The sequence below is a fragment of the Astyanax mexicanus genome, chromosome 23 (assembly GCF_023375975.1).
Source record: "Astyanax mexicanus isolate ESR-SI-001 chromosome 23, AstMex3_surface, whole genome shotgun sequence".
NCBI lineage: Eukaryota > Metazoa > Chordata > Actinopteri > Characiformes > Acestrorhamphidae > Astyanax > Astyanax mexicanus.
In genome coordinates, this window is record NC_064430.1 from 21,598,959 (window position 1) to 21,614,380 (window position 15,422).

Consider the following 15,422-nt stretch of genomic DNA (forward strand, 5'->3'; position numbering starts at 1 on the left):
CCTCTGAAATATAAGGGCTGTTGGCAGTGAAAGGGCTGTTGTGATTTTATTCAAATGTAACTGCTGCCATCTGCCAGGCAGTGCAGTGTACTACAAGCTTAAAAGAAGCATCTCTTAATAATCTCACCCAAGGTCATACGATTTATCGTTTAGTGGGAAAACACTGTGTTCAACATTACAAGACTATCGTGTCAACTGTGAAGCATGAGGGTGGATGTATCATGCTGTAGAGTTGTGCTGCCAGTGGCAATGACAAAATTTCAAGATACCAAAAATCCTGGGTGCAAATGTGGAACCAGCAGTTAAAAGGCTGTTATGAGAATGGCTTCTACAACAGAACAATAATACAAATTGTACATAGAAATCACAAAAACACTGCACCACTGCAGTCTACAAAACCATGCATCTAACACAGCCAGTGGTGTTTTTATAATCCAATTTTTGTTCCTAAAATAACAAAACAATTAGGATCTATTTACTCTAATTATTGATTTGACTAATTTGACATGAATTAAATACAAGAAAAGTTCATGCTCACTTACTAATAAAGTATAACTAATCCGCAAAGGGATAGTAAGGATAGTCTTTATATTTTTTGGGGGCAAAACCAACTGGCACAATCTGTTTAAACCGGGTGTGTCCGACAATTCTGACACTCACAGTGTAATTCAAAATAGTTGAATAGTAGTGGAAATATGCGTTGTTATTAAATGACTATGTTTTAGGAGAAGGAACATGCCTAAAGCACCTTCCCTTCCCAAGGTAACATCCTATACATACCCTGGATTCTCTTAGGTGTCATAATGGGTTTTTGAAACCCTCCACCTCCCAATTTCCTCCCTCTAAATCTAACTAAATGTTATGTTCTTTACTTGACGCTGACCTTTTTAATGTAATACTGACCCAATTTATTTTAGTTTAAACTAATTGTGGGTTTATCAGCGGCAGGTGTATCCAGTTTTGCTTACAACAGAGTTTACAATGTGGGTTAATGGACCATTAATGTATCTTTAGCTCAGACAGGAAAATACCAGTAAACAGAACATGATTAACACTGGAACTATGACTATAATAATAGTCAGGAGTATTTAGTTTTACTCACACTATTGTTGAGTTTACAGTGTGAGGTTAGACTAAACCATTAGCGTATTTTTACCTAGGAAAATTTTAGGAAAATACTAGTAGTATGGCTATAATGATTAAAATAACTCCAAATAGTGGAGCAATGTTTGGAAATATCCTTTTTTACTGGCTCAAATTATTGTTGTAGTTTACAGCATATGGTTAGTCTGGACCATTATTATATCTTTACCCAGTGTACTCAAGTTTCACGCTTTGAGCGTGTGACACACGCACTTCAGCTAGTTCACACGCTCACACGCCACACATGGTCTCACGCTTGTCAATCCATCGGCTGTAAATTATAATACTACCAGTAAGAGTAAGAGTACTCTCCTTGAGCCAATCAGAATATAGTTCGCTCTGTTGTTAGGCAGACCTAGTCAAAGAGGGTGGAGTTTCAGCCAGAGTGTCAGGCCCCACCCCATACATTTTGTATGTAAAAAAAAAACATGGTAATTAATAATTAGCGTTTACTAATGTTCAAATGTTCAAAAGTAGTTGAGTAAAGCCAGGCGGACACTGTGCGATTTTAGCCCGATTTTAAGCCTGATCTGGTCGGATGCGACTGAATTTCATGATCGGGCGAATTTTAGCTTGATCGTGCGTGTTTGTCATGCAGTGTGAGAGGGGAAGCGATGTCCGATTAATTGCCCATACAAGCTGCTAATGGGCAGTCGGACATGACCAGGGATTTCTGACATGCCAGAAATTTTGGTCGCTTGTCTCACAGTGTGAGCTGTTTTGCAGCGATTTCTTAATGTCACGACCTGTTTTCCCAAAAATCTGCACAGTAACTATAAATTATTATTAGTCATATTTATTTCTGTCAGTTATAAGGATTTATATTTATGTTCGGTACACAGACTTATAGCTTAATATAGCAGACACAGGCATTCTGCTGTTTAAGAATTTCAACAGATGCTTATTCTCAGTCAATAGCTGGAGTTTTTGAAAAGAAAAGCTAAAAGAGAAAATAACTTTGACAAACATAAATTTATTTTATTTCACTTTGCTATTATATCTGAAAAATAAAGCACATTGTCAACATCTGGTGCTGCCTGTCAATTATATAAAACTTAAAACATGCACAGAAATTAGGGGTGTCACGATTCTCTAAATCCTCGATTCGATTTCATTTTCGATTTGAGGGTCACGATTCGATTCTCGATTTTCTTGTTTTATTTTCTTGTTATTATTTTATGCCTCATAAAATTTAAATAATATATTTATTATTATTATTATTATTATTATTATTATTATTATAAATATTATTATTATTATTTATTAAGATATATATGGTAATGCCATCTAGTGACTTTTTTTGGTAGCAACAGTGTGCACTATTAAAACAAGCAGTTTATCAGAGCTGTGTGTGGATGGCTGGTGAAACTGCTCATTACATGAAGCTGCAGTTCTTCATCCAACCACTAGCAGCAGCAGCACAAGCCCCGCTCTCTTCACTCAGTCACTACTTCAGTACAGCCCAGCCACGGGCTACAGAGCTCAGCCAGTCCGTTTTTACTGTTTCTGTAAACAAATAAAGGTTTTAACCCCACTAACCGGATAATACAGCTCACTACAGTTCATCTTTCAGCCCAAGCAGCTAACAGCAGCAGGTTAGAACAGCCGACACGGAGGCACTGCTCGGATTACATTATAAACAGGTCAGTTAGCGCGCTGCTAACCTCAGGATGTTTATAACTACGGAGTTTAGTGGACACACCACGGCCGCCAGGTAAGTCTTTTAAAGGCTACTGAAGACTATTAAAGGCTATTAGAGTGTAACCCCTGGCTCCCAGGGGTTACAAGAGGTTATTGAAAGCATTATTGGGGGGCAGAAATCAGTACAGGCTGGTTAGATAAGTGATGTGGGTATTGTCTTATAAATATTTACACATAACTTATATCTCTCCTGAAAAGCTTTTATTTTAGTCAGAAACACGCTTGTGTTTACTTTATCTGAGAGAAAGATGTTTTTTTAATTCAATGGAAAGCAACAGGTGTAGTCAATTATAAGTTTAAGATTTTTAATCCACCTCACTGTGATCTATAGTCAGTGTTCTCAAGTCACACTGACACACGCATTTCAGCGAGTTCACACGCTCTCACCTGCGCGCACCCACCCCTCCGTTAGATACAGATACAAAACCTGCGTGCCCAACCCCCGCCCCCCCTCCCCCGTTGGACAGATAAAAACAGTGATCACACTCCCGCCGACTGCGCTCATGCAGTGGCTATCTCTATTTAAATGAATAGGATGCGCTGTGTTGGTGCCGCGCCATTTGCGTAGCGCGCTGCGCTATTTGCGTAGCGCGCGCGGGAGGGATCGTCGATCCTCTTTTTGACTTCGATACTCGAGATCGTGACCTCATTTCGATTCGATTTCGATAAAATATCGAGATCGTGACACCCCTAACAGAAATATAAAGCTATATTTTATAATTCGTTTCTTTTCGCCAGTGCAAATTTATTAAAATTATAAATATATTAATTTATTAATTAAAATCTCCTCCAGTGCTCCAGAATATTAGCCACGCAAAGCCAACTTAGCGCAGCGCGTGGCATTGCGCGCGGCATTGCGCGCAGAATAACCTCTGTCTTCTAAAATAAACGTTTAATAAATAAGGTCGGAGAAGTGTAGTAAAATGAATGCTATTAAACTTACTAAAGCTAATAAATGTACTGATAATTAATAAAGATAAATCGGACAAAATGCGCTGCGCCTCTCTCTCGCTCTCTTTTGCAGCGCGGAGCTGAATTCAGCGCGAGGCTACAGATAATATGAAACTCAGTTCAGTTGAATAAAAATAAGTAAGGGCCTGTAAGTACAAGCAAAGGACCTGTAAGTATATTGTCAAATATAAAGAATAGTTTGAGGTTTTGGTGAGCTGTTTTCATGATTTGAAACTGAAACTAACTGAAACTTTGAATATTCTGCAGAAAGCCTGGGTTATTTTAAACGAATTTTTAATGAGTTTATATTTTATATTTATTCATTTTATTTTTTTCTTCTTTTATTAATCAAATCATTAAATATATATATATTCATAAGATATAATTTTTTTACCTTTTATGTCAATTTTTATGATCTTTTTAAAAGGTCCTATTTTTCCTTTTTTACGTATATATTTTATTCGTCTATAATAAATGTCAGTTTTTATTTCTATTTTTTATATATATTTTCTAATCCCTTTTAAACTGTTAATGCTCAGCGGCACTGTAAATGAGGGTCCCTATCCAGTGTGAATAACCGATTGCTTGTTTAATATTCAGTGTTGCAAAACCAGTTTTTACATAAACAATAAACAGAATAAAAAATAAAATCATTTTATTTTATTTAAGCTGCTGGTGTTTCTTTCGCAGCCTGACGCGCAGTCATTTTTCTATGCGCTCTCCTTCTGTAAAACGGACCACGTAGAGTCCACGTCGCCTCAGCCACCTGCGAGTCCATGTACGTCTCTTCCGTGGACTTTCAGCGCACAACAGGGCACAAATAAGCGCTTTCTTTTGCAAGGCGACATGTTGTGTTGAAGCGAGAGTTTGTACGCAAAGAAAGCTCCGCCTACGGGCTGCGTTTAGACGTGCAGTGCTCCCCCGTCGCAGCAGGTCAGTCGGACCGTACAGTGTGTGCAGATGAATCGCAGGCGTTGTTCATACACGACAAACGATTCAAACGTGCAGCGTGAGCTGTCCAGAACGCATCCGATTAAAAAAATCGCAGTGTCCACCTGGCTTAACGTTTGGAAATATCCTTTTTATGTAAAACAGACTTAAACTACTGTTGAGTTCACAGTGTTGGGTTAGATGGAACCATTAGCAAGTTTTTACCTCAGACAAACTACTACAAATATTAAAACACTCAAAATAGTTGAGTAATACACAGACTTAACCATTATTATATCTTTACCTCAGACACACTCCCACAAACGTACATAAAATACTTAAGTAATGTTTGGAAATACCCATTTTTCATGTAAAACCCACTCAAACTTTATTTGAGCTAAAACCATGGTTGAGTTTAAAGTGTGGGGTTTGACTGAAGCGCGTCTTTACCTCAGACAAACTCAGTACAGTGTTTGGAGGAAAATACAGCAGCTCACTGGGTGACAGATCACAGCAGTGAAGCTCAGACTGTGGTGGTGAACACATCCTGAGTCTGTCGCTTCCTCCAGCCTCTTCCTGCCTCTGAGAGAGAGAGAGAGAGAGAGAGAGAGAGAGACTCTGAGGGGCGGAGAGATTTAAACTCACTTCTGAAAGTCTGAGGAGCAGTGTGTGTGTGTATTTGTGTGTGTGAGTGTTTCAGTGTTTTTAGAGTTTTGAAGAGTTGTGAGGAGAAACATGGCGGGGGTGGCTTTAACTCTGGCTAAGAAGCGAGCCATGGCCGCGGGGTTCGGTACCAACGCCAAGGCCAACAAGTACCTGAACCAGGACTTCGAGGTGCTGCGCAGTCAGTGCCTGGGCTCCGGCCAGCTGTTCTGCGACCCCATGTTCCCCGCCGCCCCCGAGTCTCTGGGCTTTAAGGAGCTCGGACCTGGATCCTACAAAACCAGGGGAGTGCAGTGGAAAAGACCCGGGGTAAGAGCTGCTCCACACGGCCTGAACTCGCCGCACATTTACCCTTAAATCAAGTTTAAAACACTGTTTAATGCGTTAGATTCTGGCTTATAACCGGTTAGTTTAGCTGGAGACTGGGTGTGACCTGTGGTTAATCTGCAGCTCAGTAAATGGGCCACAGAGATGTTGTGACTTGTTTAGTTGAATAAAACTGCATTTCTGAGCAATAACGTGTGGAGGATTTCCTCCTCAGAAACTGCTCTGAGTCACATGAGACCAAAATAGTGCTATTTTTACTTTTTTTAAAAGAAGTAGCTTGAGAGTCATATGTATTCATGTTTACACAAACGCTACATTGAGTCAGCTGAGATCTTTAAAAAAAAAAGTTTTCCAGCATAATTGAGAACAACCTGGGTTTGAACAACTTTAACATTTTTATTTTATAGTCCTTTACATGTTTTTTCAGCATAAAAAGTCCAAGTCCACATTCTAGTACTCCAAATGTACTGAATTGATCATGTGTAAAACTAGATTTAGCCCTGAATTGGTTTAGGGCACAATAGTAAGCACTTTTTAGACGAGTTTGATTTTGACATTTGAGTTATATAGGCGGTAACAAGGGTTTACAGCATAATTAAGGACAGTCTTCAGAATAGGATTAGAATTCAATCCTCATTATAACCAAAATGTTCTAAAACGATCATGTATAAGACTGTATATAGCTCAAAATTGATTTAGTGCAGATTTACTGAGGATATAATGATGATAATAAGGCCATTTTGGACAACTTTGACTTTTGGCATTTGGATTTTATAGTCCCTAACAAGGTTTTGCAGTATAATTAGGAACAGCATTTGAAATGAGTATCCAGAACAAGTTTCCTCATTCTAAACAGTATGTGCTGAAATAACCATGCTTAAGGCTCGGTTTTTGAATTTACTTAAGGCACAGTAAAAGCACTTTTGTGACAACTTTGAAATTCGGATTTTATAGCTCTTAACAAGGTTTTGCAGTGTATTTAAGAACAGTCTTTGAATTTAGTCTGCAAAACAAGTTAAATTTGGCTGAGATAGTCATGTTTAAGACTAGATTTGGCCCAGAATTGGTTTAATTTGTTTATTGCAGCATTATTGAGGATATAATAATAAGGCCCTTTTTTAAACAACTTTGATTTAAATGCTTGGACTTGGACAACTGTCTTAGAACAAGTTTAGGTCACACCTAGTCCTCCTCATTGTAATCCAAACGTAACGAGTTAAATGTAACTGAAACGATCTTTGGAAAGACTAGATTTTAGATTTATAGATAACTAGATTTTAACTTGTTGAAGCCACATTTATCAATGTTATAATTATAATAATAATAAGCCACTTTTTTTGTAAAACTTTGATTTTTTGGTCCTCAGCAACAAAGTGTTACAGGATAATTGAGGACTGTATTTAGAACAAGTTTAGGTTTAGTTAAGACTAGATTTAGCCCAGAATTGGTATATGGTAGCTTTATTGAGGATGTTACAATTATAAGGCCCTGTTTTGTCGATATATTTTTAGAATTTGCTGGGATTTTATAGTCCTCAACAACAAGTTGTACACATAATTAAGAACAGTCTCCAGAATAAGTTTAAAATCCAATCCTTGTAACCAAAATGTGCTGAAAGGTGGGGTAGATCACTATCTAAGGTAGTGATAATAAGGAAAGTTTGCTGTGTTAAGCTTGGAGCTCAGCTGTCTGTGTTCTGTGTTGTGCAGGAGCTGTGTTCCAAACCCCAGTTCATTGTTGGTGGTGCCACAAGGACCGACATCTGCCAAGGAGCCCTGGGTAAGTGGAGGAAAAGCTGAATCCATTTGATCCGTGTTGGTTGGACCTCAGTTAGCCTCTGGTAAAGTCAGGAAGTGGAATATCCCTCCAACCCCCCACCTCACACACCCACTGCTAACACTGAGACTGTAAGACACTGGTCAGGTTGTTGCCGCCCTGTTTAAGCTGCTCATAGAAACAGCCAGAACCTGTTGAACAGCCTGTTTTGTGAGGCCTGCAGGTAATTAGTCGGGCGTAACAGAAAGTCTGAGTGTTTATTCCCTCTGTAGGTGTTTTGTTATTTGCGTCTGTTTGTGGTATCCAGGTTGCTTTTCGCACTCTAACAAGAAGACTGATTGTTGGTTTCAGGTGACGCAGGAAAAGACCATAAGATCAGGGGTCTACCATGTAAGCCAGTATAACTGAGCATATAAAAAATACCTTATTGGAGCCTTATTGATTTTGCCAGCTGGTTGTTGTCTGCACCAAGGGGTTGCAGTATAACTGAGGGTATTCTAATGGTGCTTTTTCACTGCATAGTACCTATACTTGGTATATGGACATATCATATTGTAAGGAATAATATTGCAGAAACTTTTAACACAATAAAAAAACTTGTGAAATATCATGATAATAGCGCTAATCTTGATAGCGGCCTATTTTGTATTTGTTTTGGAATTTATTGTATTTACTTTTTTGTATTTAATTGTTTGTTTGCAGTTTATACTGTATTCATGCAGCAAATATGCATATACAGGTGCTGGTCAACGAATTAGAATAATTTGAAATAGTGCAATCATGAAATTCTTTGAATGCATTTTTTGTGCAGAAAGCAAATCAGGTGTTCACCGCACCTGTCCTACTCGTTAGACTACCACACACTATCACAGAACTCGTTACCTGGAAAAAAATTTGCTCAGCTGAGCTTTACAAAAGGCCCATTTAGGCCATTTAACTGTGACACTGTTGTTTTATTGAATTAGAATAATGGAGAAACCGTTTCATTGAATTAGAATAATTTTTATTATAATTACCATCATCACTTTCTCAGTATGTTGTGGCTGCCCCCTTGGCTTGTATGACTGCCTGAAGTCTCCGCGGCATCGATTTGACCAGCTTGTCGCAAGTTTCCGCACTCACAGCTTCCCAGGCAGTGGCGATGTTCTGCTTCAGTTGGTCCAGCGTAGTAGGCTTTCTGTCGCGAATTTTCCGCTTGACGATGGCCCAAAGGTTTTCAATGACATTGAGGTCAGGCGAGTTGGCCGGCCATGCCAAAACTTCAAGCTGTTTTTTAGTGAACCAATCTTTGGTCGACTTTGCCGCATGAGCCGGTGCAAGATCCTGTTGAAATATGAAGTCTTCTTCGCCGAACTGTTCCTCAACAGTCGGAATCAGGAACGTTTCCAGAACATCTTGATATATGGCAGCATTGACAGTCTTCTTGAGGAACCAGAGTTTCCCTACACCTCGAGCGGACATGCATCCCCAGACCATAACGCTCTGGGGAAACTTGACGGATCTTTTCACCCACTCGTGGTTGTAGGTTTCACCACCACGACACCAGACACGAGGACCTTGGTCACCGAAGGAGATGCAGAAGCGTGATTCGTCACTGAAGACCACTTTCTGCCAGTCTTCAGCAGTCCACTCGCCGTGTTCTTTGGCCCAACCGTTTCTCCATTTGTTTCTTGTTCAGCATCGGTTTTACTGCTGGAACGCGAGATTTGAAGCCGACTTCGCGCAGACGACGGTAAGTGGTTGATCTGGAGATGTCAGCGCCGGTCTGCTTGTTCCACAAGTCGGTGAGCTCGGAAGTGGACTTGAACCGGTTGCTGACTGCGATCTTTCTCAGCTGCTTGTTGTCGCGAGCAGAAGTTTTTCGGACGCCGGAACAGTTGGTGCGCTTGCTGCAGTTTTTCTTGAGAGCTTTGCAGACGGAAGACTGGCTGATGCCGAGCTGTTCAGCAATTTTAGTTTGGGTCAAGCCTTGTTGGCGAAGGGCTTGAATTTGAGCCACTATTCCGGTTGAGAGGTCGCGCTGCTTACCCATGATTGATTTTACAACTTAGAAATTCTACTCAACCCTGACTTTATACTGCACAGTGAACACTCTTCACAGAAAACAAAAATTCGAGCATTTATTCTAATTCAATGAAACAGTTTCTCCATTATTCTAATTCAATAAAACAACAGTGTCACAGTTAAATGGCCTAAATGGGCCTTTTGGAAAGCTCAGCTGAGCAAATTTTTTTCCAGGTAACGAGTTCTGTGATTAGTCTAACGAGTAGGACCGGTGCGGTGAACACCTGATTTGCTTTCTGCACAAAAAATGCATTCAAAGAATTTCATGATTGCACTATTTCAAATTATTCTAATTCGTTGACCAGCACCTGTACACTAGTTCTGTAGTGAATTTGCAGCTCTAGAGGCTGCATAATAAAAAACAGCCTGCCGAGTGACCTAGTAAGCCCTTAGCAATACCATATAAACCACTAGCAACCACGAAATAACTTGGTTGCAACTACCATAGCAACACCATAGCATCTACTTAGAAACATAGCAACTACTAAGCAACACCATAGCAACCACCTAGCAAAAACACTCCCCCTAGAGACTGCATAGCAAAAACAGTCACCCTAGTGACTACATAGCAACACCATATCAACCACTATACAACTACTTAGCAAACAGCAGCCATTGCTTCATGGATACATCTTGAAGTATTGCACTGTTCCAGGTTTTAGCCACATCATCCACCCCTATATACAAGCACCAGCATGCAGCGTGTCCGTGTGGGAGGTGGTGAATTATCAGTCGGCATGTTTATGCTGCAGTACCAGTTCCAGAGAGGTGTAGGGAGAACTCCTCTGAACATATTTTGCATGGTAATCTGGAGCTCCTCCTCCTCTTAGCCAACACCAGATAGTGGTTTTACAGATGGAACTAAATTGTACACACATATACACCCACATTAAAATCAAGCTCATGCATCACGGTTAGTTCAGGCTCACCCTGAAATTTGTCAGGTTTTGTCTTTCTCTGTTTTCAGCGCAAATACAGCAGAAGAATAAGGGAGATTAGCTGCAGGGCTGGGCGTGTGTGCAGTGTGTACAGTGTGTCATAGGTAAAGCATTAAGGTTTGTCACACTGGGGACACTGACCTGTCTCATAGTAAAGACTTGCTGCATGTTGAGATGTGTTTTTATCTAGCCACCACAGTGTTTTAGATGCTTAAAGGAGAATCTGGTGTGAAATGGTCTTTGGGTGTAGTAAACCATGATAAAACGTACTTACCTTTGTTGAATAGCCCACCTCCGCTTTCCTACAGCTTTCTGAGATTCGGTAATTTTGTGCTTTTTGCCACTGTTTACATTCCGTGCCGCTAGCTTCCAGCTCTGTGTGCCGCCATCATTGTACTGATAATGACAGACCTATACATACATGCATAGAATCCGCATAGCCGGCCTCCTGGCGCCGGCTGCTACGCTATGCAGAGTCTATGTATATATGTCTGTCATTGTCAGTACAGTGATGGCGGCGCACAAAGCTTACGATCATTGTATTGTGCTGGGCAAATGTACAAAATTACTGGATCTCAGAAAGCTGCATGAGAGCCAAGGTGGGCTATTCAACAAAGTTAGGTACTTTTTATTATGTTTACTACACCCAAAGTCAATTGTACACCAGAGTTTTTGATGCCATCTTTCCTGTTTTAACATGTTGCTCAAAGTATTAACTTACCTATTTGAACAATTGAACGCAGGTTAAAATCACTTCCATGGAAACAGATGTATGAAACCAAGCACCTAGGCATGCAGACTACTTTCACAAACAATAGTGAAAGAATGGTTCTCTCTCAGGAGTGAATTCCAGCATGGTAGCATGATAGGATGCAGCACCTGTGCAACAAGTCCAGTCTAAAATTTCCTCATTACTAAATATTCCACAGTCAACTGTCAGTGATCAGTCTATCAACGTAAAAAAAATAATGGAGCAGGGTCAACGGATGCCAAGGTCAACCATGGTCATAGGGGCGAGTCCTGCCATACATGCAATAGTAACGCCTGTATTGTGTGTCGTATCGTATCATTACATCCTTACAAACACACAGCCCTAGATGCAATGATTTGGAAACTTCATAGATTCATATTTTGTTCACAGTAGGACACAGGTCTTGAAAAACATGAGCTCATTTAGAACTTGATGGCAGCAACATCTCAAAAAAACGTTTTATATTTTTTCTTTATTTAGTTAAGTATTTCTTGCCATAATATGGATTAGATCATTACTCAAATAGCTATTCACTGTATACCTGTAAATCTACCTCTTCACTACTTTACAACTGATGCTTTCAAACACATTAAGAGGCAAGAAATTCAAGTAATTAACTCTTGACAAGTTCTGTACAGCTGTTAACTGAAAGCCATTCCAAGTGACTCTACCTCATAAAACTGCCTGAGAAAACCTACAATACATAACATGTTAAAATAATGAAGCAGCATTCAATTTAAAGCTCCACTGGGTAGGATTGAGATTTTGTGTTCGTGGGCTCCCCCTACAGTTGTAGAGTGTAATAAATGTTTCAGGCAGATTAGTTTCTCTTTCTCGTTTTCTGGCTTTCTCAGACATATTCGGTCTCTTTCCAGCTTCTGCCAGAGTGTCTGAATGTTAGTTTGTAAAGAATAAACCAGTAGTCCTTGTAGAACTGTTAGAACTAAAGGTTGGAAAGCAGGTCGCAGTTCTCGCGAGCGTTGGCCGAAGCCGCCTCAGAAAACTTACAGAGTCTGGTTTGAGCTCAGAGGAGCTCCGGCACAGACACGAGAGCACCGCTATTCCTCCTATTACACCTCAATGCAGCGCTGCAGTGAGTTTCAAGCTATAATTTTACTTATTTAAAAAATTAAAAATGAAGGAAATCCTACCTAGTGCTGCTTTAAGGTGTGTTCAAACTTTTTGACTGGTAGTGTATGTGGCCAGTGTTGACACATGTTTATGATGTGGTAGTGTCCAAATTCACTTGTCATTACCACTCCTTATAAACTAAGTCTCTGCCTCTAAAGCACAAAGCTAAAGTGGGAGTAGGGAGCCATTTAAGTTACAGTCCTGGAAATTCCACTTTTTAGTTGAAATAAAAAAACAGCAAAAGACCAGGACTTCTAGAACTCTGGATGTGACCTATAGAATCTTATACTGATGTGTTTTTTAATCGTGAAATCTCTTTTTCAGAAACACAGGGACACTCCCTTTTTCACTCTCATGGATGGCTTTAGTTTAGCAGAGATGTGGCCACTGGGTGTGTCCCTAACCAGATCAGCCCTATTCAATGCAAATACACAGCAGGTACAGAGAGAAAGCGAGAAGAGGAGAGAGAGAATGAAAGAGAGAGAGAAAAAGAGAGAGAGAGAGAGAGAGAGAGAGGGTAGAGCGTCACTGAGCGCTCACTCACAGCAGACCTCTAACAAAGCTGAACTGTGGCTGAGATCGTCTTTTATAATCTGCCGTTCGCACGAACATCCCCCTAAAGCACTGCTGAAATCTGATCCGTGTGGCAGACAAAAGGAGGAGGACCCTTTCACTGTTTTAATACAAAACACACACACACACACATACACACACACAAACAAACAGCTCCTATAGCTACAAGGAAGAGGAACTGCAGCTCTGAGCTTGTGTGACTTTGTGACCACAGACTGGCTGAGCAGACGATTTGCATGTATAGCCCTGTTCCTGCATACTTGTGTGTGATGTTATGTTGTTTATTAAGCAATACTGGCATTGCATTATATATTTATTTACTAGATTTTGGAGCATTTCTTTAAGTATGGTATAGTATTCAGTGACATGAGCATTAGGAAGGTTAGGATGTTTCCTGGAGCTTGTCCACTGCTCAGTATTGGGGGAGTTAGAATTTTACATGGTGCCAATAGGTTTATGTGTGTCTGCTCCTAAAAGACCCTAATAAAGAAACCTGCATAGCACCACCCTTGCCCCACCCCACCCCTCACTTTTTCACCCCTATCAGAGCTCCAACCTCTAGTTGAAAAAAAATGCCATTTTGGTTGAGAACCTCAGTACGCAGCAGGATTAGCCAGCAGACTTTGTTTAAAGGAGGGATCTGTGGCAAGTTAGGAAGGATCTGTGGCAAGTCAGCAGATGAGGGAGATTTATTGGGAGTTTTATTGTAATTCTTTTGCCTAATATGTTTCTTTAAAAGGGCCTTTTTTCATCTGTGTATTTCTGCGTATTTAGTATATTTGAAGAGTAATAACCTAAGTCTTATCACAAGCATTTCAATGCACTAATGTCTAAACATGTTGTGTAAATAACAAACATTGAAACTTAAAACATGATGTAGGGACCAAAGATGTTTTTTCTGTGGAGGGTATAAAACAGTGCCCACGTGCTGTCTGATGCCAAAATCTGCTTTTGCCCATTACAATAGTAGTAAACTGCTGGATGTCCAAGTGATGTGCAGATAAACATGTTAGATTTATAGATAAATGGTTCGTGTTTGAGGGCAACCCTGGTCTTTAGAGTAGTGATGGTGTAACCAAGCATCGTGATGGAAAAATCTGATGATGTGCATTGTGGGAACAGATGAATCCACATTCTGATTATTATGTCAGTTTATATCATTTATATCAGACAGCTGCATTGTTTGAACACCAGTGGACATAAGCAAAGGGAGGAGGAATTTGCTTTTTGATGTCAGTCACTTTATATTAAGCTAATTAGCATCCACATTTACACAATTAACCATAATCAACTCTCAGGTGTGGGTAGTTGGTCCTCTCTCTATAACACTCTTAATACAGGCATTTGTTGGTATCACTATATTGCCAAAGAGCACTGAGAGAGCGCTAAATACAAAAAGGGGCAGTTTCCATGTTGTTGCTGCAATACAATTATTCAAAATCTCTTGGTATGCTGAAGCTAAGGGCCAAGTCAAACTCCTGAAACACAAGCCCACACCATAATCCCCCCTCCACCAAACTTTTTCTTGTTTTGTTGGCGTAGCAACAAAAGATGGTGCAGTGACACATTCAACCAACAGATGCCACTCTTCTTTTTAGCAGTAGTTAAGGCGTGGTCATTTCTTACCAAGGTGGCCACCCTTAACTGCAAAGCACTGTGGGAAACCCTGGTGGCATGCTCTGCATGATTAAGTGTGGGAGTTGGGTACATGTTTAAACATGCAGTAATTGCACATACCACAACACCTATCTCCCTCTCTCAGCAATAAATTCACATCCTGATGTTTCTGTGACACTGAGGCATTTTGGCAACCGTAGCTTAATTACCTCCCAAAGTCTCTGCAGGCCGGTAGATAAAACTGAGGCTCTAGTGGTTTCAGGGCAAGGTGCAATAATATTGATTGCTTTTTGACCACAATTGCCATCCCAAATCTGTGTGCAAATATATGCTAGATACTATGCAAAAATAGCCCTAAAAAGCTTATATGATAGCACAAGATCATTGGGGGGGGGGCTAGCACCTCATATATTAGATAAACAAATGTAGATAAATTACATAAACAAACTAGTTCCACTGTTCTTTAATGCTCCTTACTAAACCTGAGCGCACTCTGTTCGAACACAGAGGTAAAAACAAAGGATTATCAGTAGATAAAGCAAATAATAGCTGATACCTCTGAAGGATATCATCCAAAATTAGAGCTAGGCAGTGTTTTGTCATCTTAAATTGGGATTCTTATAGTTTAAGATATTTCTTAATTCACTTCTTAGCCTTAGAAACATATACATGATTAAAAACAGAATTTACAAAACTAATAGTGAAAATTGGGTTCTGAAGATTTTTCTGTTTTAAAATGTACACAAAACAGCAATAGAACGCTTTATAATTTAACACTTAATAATTGAACACTTTTTATAATTGAACATTTTATAATTTAATGATTCCTAAAGAGGCAAGCGTAACAGCCTAAATTG

General features: G+C 39.9%; 1 protein-coding gene across 1 annotated transcript in view; it reads left to right on the forward strand.

Moving 5' to 3' along the window:
- The first annotated feature begins 5,302 nt into the window (after positions 1–5,302).
- Positions 5,303–15,422, forward strand: part of capn2b (calpain 2, (m/II) large subunit b) — a 44,249-nt gene continuing 34,129 nt past the window's right edge. The window contains exons 1-2 of the mRNA XM_022665365.2: positions 5,303–5,697; positions 7,425–7,494. Coding sequence (XP_022521086.2) covers positions 5,461–5,697; positions 7,425–7,494 — 307 coding nt within the window. The 5' untranslated portion in view covers positions 5,303–5,460. The remainder of the gene's footprint in view (positions 5,698–7,424; positions 7,495–15,422) is intronic.